We start from the raw sequence: 7,131 nt of genomic DNA on the forward strand, positions 1-7,131 counted from the left end.
TGATGGCTGTCTGTAAATAATCAAGTCTGGACTAGACAATCCAGTGATGGACATCATGAACATAGATTTACACAATTTGGAAATGATGACATGCATCAACCAAGTGAGTGAGTCTGACCACCCAATCCCATTAGTTACGATAAGCATAGTCGCCTTATACGACAATATGGATTGCTGTAGACCAATTCTAACCTGGAACTTCATTGGTCGCTAGACAAGCAACATTTAGGAAGGCCTAGTGACATTTTACCATTTGGAAGCGGGCAACTACCTATCACACATTGTACCCATGTCGGGAATCGAACCCGGGTCCTCGGCGTGACGAGCGAACGCTTTAACCACTAAGCTACCCGACCACCCCTTATAAAGCTCAAGAAATCTCAAAGTCACTAATGTCGACTTCCTGTTAGTTATTTCATTGGTCGGTCAAAGTTTGATAATGGTCGCGTTTAATATGACCTGTAATGGGATGTCCTCTGCTGTAGCAAGAACTTATATCTGATTCTAATGAGATTCAGGTAATCTAAACATGTGATTTATCCTGTTATGTTTACATAAAGCATTAATAGTTCATTGTTAAGCAAGTTTATCTCTGTAGCCTTTGTAATATGCAGCTACTAGCTGATTCGTCTCGCATCAAATTACGGGTTGTATACTTGCGGGCAGAGTACGCTGATCACGGTGTTGGATTAACGAGACTGATTAATGAGTGACTTCGGTAACTCGTTACAAATTAGGTGTGTCAGAGTCGGAGTGCGAGACTGTCGTATTAATGGGTCTAAAGAGCACTGATTTAATAGGTTCCCATCATTAGTGTCGGATAGAGCCAATTGTCAGATTAACGAGAATTGACTGAATATCCTTCTAAACACACCCGACACTTATCTTGCCTGGCAAAAGGAATACTGGTATAGGATCTTAATTCTCCATGGACAATTAACACAAATCGTGACTTTAAAATAATACATACATACATAGTATTGATTATATTAAAATTTATGAATTAATGAATGATGGATACAAACCCACAGGACTGTCTCAGCATCGGTCGTGTTTAACCAACTTAACAATGCCCCCTATCTAATTATACGATATATGACAATCCATGATAGAGTACTGTAATCAAACCCATTTGCACATACAAACACACAAACCTAATATACTAGTAAGAAGCCATATATATAAGCAGAGATTTGCAGTGGCTATCAGCCTGACAGGAAGCAGAATGAGAGTGACCTCCCTTGTTTTGGACAGCTTTTTTCATCAGCCATGTTTTACCTGCTCGGTAGGCGCTGCTGTGTTGTTGAGCATGCTGTTACAGACACGGTGCCGGGTAAAGCTGTATCTAGACTGAACGTATTTAAGGCTTGACAATACCCAGCAGGTGACAAGTCCCAAACAAATGAAGAACTGCCTCTAGAACAAACAGCCATACATGCTATATACCTCCATTACCTACATTTGAGATAAACACCACACAAGGAACTAACATATTTGAATTTATTTCAAAATATTACCATTTAATACCATGATCTACTTTGAAATAGCTTTCTCACATCTTTTTTAATAATGGTAATTATAGGTGATTTTTAATTTTTTTTAACATGGATGAATTACCTCTGCTTAAATATTGATGGAACTTTGAGTAAGAGATTGAAGGTGAAAACGGTCAAATCAATTTATTTTTTTGTTTAAATCGGTATTTACACCTATTACAGATCAAAAATTCATTTACCAACTTCACTGCATAATTGTTTAAAATGACACTTTTTATGTAGAGTGGTCACTTAATGGAGTCAACTTAATACTACGCCATTTGCTGAAGTGTTAGGGAGAATGAACTGACAGAATTAGCTAGAAAAACAGGTTAAACAAATACTGTTTTGCTTGTCACAAGTCAGTCTAAATGGAAGTTAGTTTCTCTATAAAGCAAATAATGACATGGAGAACATTTTCAGAACAATTTCTAGAATTACAATGCAAAAAGCTCCTGAACAGTATCAAAATAAAAAATGAATTGTTCAATAAACATGATTAAGATAAGCAGTCATCAAATTTGATAAAGAATGAAAACAATTGTTTGTTCAAAGGTTCTCAATTTAAACATAGGATACATAATATAATCCTATCAATAAAATTACAGATTTTCTTAGATTATCAAATACAAGCGCAGAAAAAAGGAAAGTGAGTGAGTATGGGTTTACGCCGCTTCTAGCAATATTCCAGCAATATCACGGCAGGGGACACCAGAAAATGGGCTTCACACATTGTACCCATGTGGGGAATCAACCTGGGGGTTCGGTGTGTCGAGCAAACGCTTTAACACTAGGCTACCCCACCACCCCTGGAAAAATGAGGGTGTATCGATGCTCATAGTGTCAATCACTGGTTTGTCTGGTCCAGACTTGACTATAAGAAAATGAATGAGTTGGGTTTAACACCACTTTTAACAGTATCCCAGTTATATCAAGGCATGTCAGCTTAATCATAGATGTCCAGAGCTCCAGATAAGCTGCGTATCTGCGTGAAATACGCATCAGAAATGCAGAAATACACAGTAAAATATAATCCAAGCGTATCAAATACGCAACGAACATTACAGATACGCTACAAAAATAAAACTTGTGCGTATCATCAAAATATTGTGAAGTAACCCTGCGTATTCGATTAGCAAATCAGCAACTTATTTTGAAATTATAAAGGGGCATTCCGTCAACCTTGCCAAACTCCACGATGACAGTTACATCATGATCATTTGCCATCACACTTTCTTCTGGAAGTATCGTGGTATTTTTGAGTCCTATAAAGCTCTCGAACCCACACGACACCAGTTTACAGGGACTAGATGAATAGTGTTTTTAAATATTTAACTTAAATACCCACATGTGTAAAAACTAGTGGGTAACAGAAATTTGAATACGCAGGTAGAATTACTGATACCCAATGATTTTAAAATGTATGGGTAAAATACCCACAACACCAAAAGCTTATCTGGAGCTCTGGATGTCTGACTTTCAAAAGGGTAGTCTTAGGTGAATGGGCTTCCATAACCCCGATCATAAAGCGGCGTTAGAAATTAGCACTAGTCTTTGACAAACTGTCCAAAAGTTAAGGTATCATAAGCACTAGTAGAAATTTGTCATTTTGACGGGATTTGCTATGTGTCACTATAAGGACTAGAGTACTATAACTGTTAGCTTCAATTGCTTCAAAGAGTCATTCCACCATGTAAATGTACAGGAAGCATTCAAGATACAAACTTATGTTTGTAAGGTCACGAAAAAAATCTGTCTCTACTTGGAAATAACAATTAATAATTAATCCTGATCTGATTCTATCTGATAACCAGCCTGTGTCCTGTTCCCATGGGCTACACTGACATTAATAAATAAATATTTGCCTTCACAGATCCACTTGTAGATGTCTCAGGCTTCCATTTTAAATGGAGAGCGCATTTCATTTTATGTTCATAACCCAAAGACACATGCCATCTGAAACATAAATCATTCTTTACAATCCTTACTTAATTTGACACTTTCTATGTGATCTTCTTATTCAAGACTTTAAGTTTCAAATTGTTTTGGGTGGGCTGAAATTGTCTCCATGCCTGAAGGATGTATTAAAGATTAGAATGAAATTCACCAGGCCATAATTATCCCAATGGTAAGAGAAGAATAAATTAATCATCCTAATGTTAAGTTTGGTTGTTTGTTTGTTGTTCACCGTACTCAGCAATATTCCAGCTATATGGCGGCGGTCTGTAAATAATGGAGTCTGGACCAGACAATCCAGTGATTGACATCATGAGCATCGATCCATGCATTTGGGATACGATGACATGCATCAATCAAGTCAGCGAGTCTGACCACCCGATCCCGTTAGTCGCCTCTTACAACAAGCATAGTCACCTTTTACGGCAAGTATGGGTTGCTGAAGACCTAGTCTACCCCGATCTTCACAGATCCTAATGTTTAGTAAAGAATTAAGGGTTTACACATTTTAATGACAGAACTCCAAAGTCCCTTTCACCACATTACATTTTCAACTTGTAAATTCGTAGAAACAAGATCAGGAAAAAGGAAAAAGTAGAAATATTCATAAAATTGTTAGTAGACGAATACAAAAAGTCTTACCCCTCAGATCGGGGGAACCCACATAGGCTGAATAAGAAAATGTATCTGTATATATTTTCTAGATTTAATTGCCCATAATTAAGGGTGCATATAACACACGAGTGCGTATTATACACAAATAAATAAGTCTTGTGTACATTGATCAATTGGAAAGGGTGCTAATTGTTCACAAGCCAATATATTAGCAAATATCGCCACGGGCGCTTATTAGAGCGGGTGGCTTATTACAACGAATACGGTAATTCTTTCATTTTATTATAGTTAATCTGTCAGGGCATGACAATTTAACTATAGTAATATGAAAGAACTGGGTGATCTTTAACTATTTTTGAGTAGTATAATAATGTCCTTTGTTTTTCAACATTTTACATTGAATGTCTCTAAACTGTTACTCTTCAGGTTTCAAATCAATGTTGAATGAAGTAGTGTCTATACTTATGAAGATAATGTAATCATGTAATATTTCATATAAAATAACCACTATTCATCGGTTACGTTTGATATCACAGAACAGATTATGCTACGCCTTTTCTCATGATAATCAACAACATGATTATTATTATTATTATTTTCATTCTATGCTAATAACATAAAAAAAATATTAAAGAAATAACACCCAGGCATTGTTCACCTGAAAAATAATTATTTTTTATTGTTTTGGTACAAGCATCACCTTGATTTTATCATAATTATGATAATCATATAAACTAATTTAGATGTTAATTAATTTAAATAAACATAGAATGAATCCTATGAATATCCTGATTATGTATCAATGTTTAAAACACTAGCACTATTACTTATTAAAACACTATCCAACAGCTGTTCCAATGGGCACAGAATGATAAATGACTAAAATTAATCAAAAGTATGGAAGCCTTTTAGGGCCATTTTTTTTCTTTTTCGATACTATCTTGAAACTTCAAGATAGTATCGAAAAAGAATTTAAAAAACAAATGGCCCTAAAAGGCTTCTGTACAAAAGACTGGCAATGCCAACACTGCAGAGAAGCAAGTAAGGAGATAGTAAATATGTCCATTCAATTCAGCATGCTTACTGCAAAGAGCAGAGCAGCATCAAAATATCGTTGATTAATCACAAATACTCTTTGTAATCAAATCATAGAAGTTACAAGTAAGTATAATACAGGACTACATCCGATGAAATCATCACCTCAGTGTACTCAAATAACAAGAACACATTATCGTAAACAAAGTCCAGCTTACATAACAAATATTTTTTCATGACAGTAACTCTCTTGGAGAATACAGATACATGTATCTATAACTAGATACTTCACCATTGTTTAAAAGGACAGGCAGTTATTTTTCTGACAGTGACACAGTATAAGACAACTGATGACATTGTAATAGTGAGATTCACAAAGACATTTCAAACCCTACCTTCTCAGATCTTATAGCCAGTGGAAACATTAGAACCCGCTCTCCATGTTTACAAAGACGACTCCTTGTAAAACTGTAAACACCTTTCACAGAAATAACATCACAATTCACCACAAATTCCTTCAGTTTGGTAGTGAGCTAATGATACCCCTTGTGACCTAGCCATTTTCCTGGTGTCAGCCATTAAGACTGTAGTTTGGCTTGTTTACACCGGTAGCTTGGCAACCTCTAAAGCCATCAATCAGGTCTTATCATGTTAATAGGCTATAATGTAAACATAGCAAGTTCCGTGTGAAGTGACAAAATCAGTATCCATGTTGACATAATGTTCCAGATCTATAGGCATATACATATTATCAAAATCTGAGCTATCTTCACATTAATATATCATTTGGCTATCACACACAAAAGCTTTGGTCCATAACAACACAACCTGTCTAGTCCATGGTCATGCTTCAATGATTCCTGCTAAAAATAGAACAGGTGTATTACCTAAGCATGCTAAGCTTGTATGTTCATCAAAGGCGAAGCAAAACGGTAGTTGGCTGGTATACATGTGCCATTATCTATGGCAAAAGAAATCCTGTTATGTCACTCCAGTCGTGACCGAATACTGGCGTCATCTTATATTTATATTAGGCCTAACCCGTCACAATGTCAACAGAATCAGTGACGTGTAAAAAGGAACGATACATTTTCCTTGAAGAGAATCAACCTGGGTTGCGCAACGAAATTTACACTGATGGCCCCAGTGTGTGCGCTGCTGAACGGACCGACATTGGCGTTTGAATTATTACAGATTTATAATGGGACTTTTGTTACGTGTCATGTTCCGAGTCACGGAAGCACAATCAATATGTGGTGTTTCCTAATTTCGTGATAGCGTGCAAGTAGAACATGTGAATCAACTTACCACACATACGTTATTACCGCCATTTTAGATACTTGGATGGGATGAATGTATGTGACTTAGTCTCTATGTGGCAGTAGATTGACAGTGGGTGGACCAAGAACGGTCCTTTTACTATATGACTTAATTTACTGACTGTTGATGAAGTTGTTGCATGAGTCAATCAAGCATCTCGAGATACACAGAAAGTGATGACGATGTAAACAACATAGTCAAATACTATTTGTGTTACCGCTATTTTTGTAATAGACGTCGTCGCTTGTTTATGAATTTCGACAAAGAAAAGTATATGAAACAATCATTTGAAAGTCAAGTTTGCGGTTAATTTATTTATTTATTTTTTATAAAAGCAAAACATTTACAGCGAAATGGTTTAATTAGTTTGTCAGAAAATGGAGACGGTCATGCTGTGAAGCCTAATCTGAAGTTGAATATTTTTTTGCAATTTATTGCCGAGACATGTCGAGAACGCCTCAAATAATGACTCGATTCTGTACTTTTCAATTCCAGAATGCATTACTGTATATCTGCATCGGGTACAAACCAATACTACCAGACAGGAGAGACAATGTGAAAAAAAAATTGTCCCGAGTTTCTAGTCAAAACAGACCATTGAAAATGTTAATTCAGAGAAATAAGTGTTTCCGTATAAAGTTTTAATGCTTTAACGAATTCTCCAATTGTT

General features: G+C 36.0%; 1 protein-coding gene across 7 annotated transcripts in view; it reads right to left on the reverse strand.

The window, feature by feature from the left end:
- LOC139449371 (magnesium transporter NIPA2-like) overlaps nucleotides 1–6,617 on the reverse strand; it is a 48,498-nt gene extending 41,881 nt beyond the window's left edge. For 2 of the 7 annotated variants that reach the window (XM_071230721.1, XM_071230714.1), the window contains exon 1: nucleotides 6,450–6,617. Coding sequence is in view for 3 of the 7 variants with exons in the window: in XM_071230714.1 (XP_071086815.1) it covers nucleotides 6,450–6,456 (7 nt within the window). In the remaining 4 variants the exon portion in view is untranslated. Of the gene's footprint in view, nucleotides 1–1,278; nucleotides 1,417–4,133; nucleotides 4,161–5,536; nucleotides 5,735–6,449 lie in introns of those variants that run through there. The other 5 variants (XM_071230719.1, XM_071230716.1, XM_071230717.1 and 2 more) reach the window with 4 other exon arrangements.
- Nucleotides 6,618–7,131: the final 514 nt, after the last annotated feature.

The sequence above is a fragment of the Haliotis cracherodii genome, unplaced genomic scaffold, assembly GCF_022045235.1.
Source record: "Haliotis cracherodii isolate W230 unplaced genomic scaffold, xgHalCrac1.p SCAF_8, whole genome shotgun sequence".
NCBI lineage: Eukaryota > Metazoa > Mollusca > Gastropoda > Lepetellida > Haliotidae > Haliotis > Haliotis cracherodii.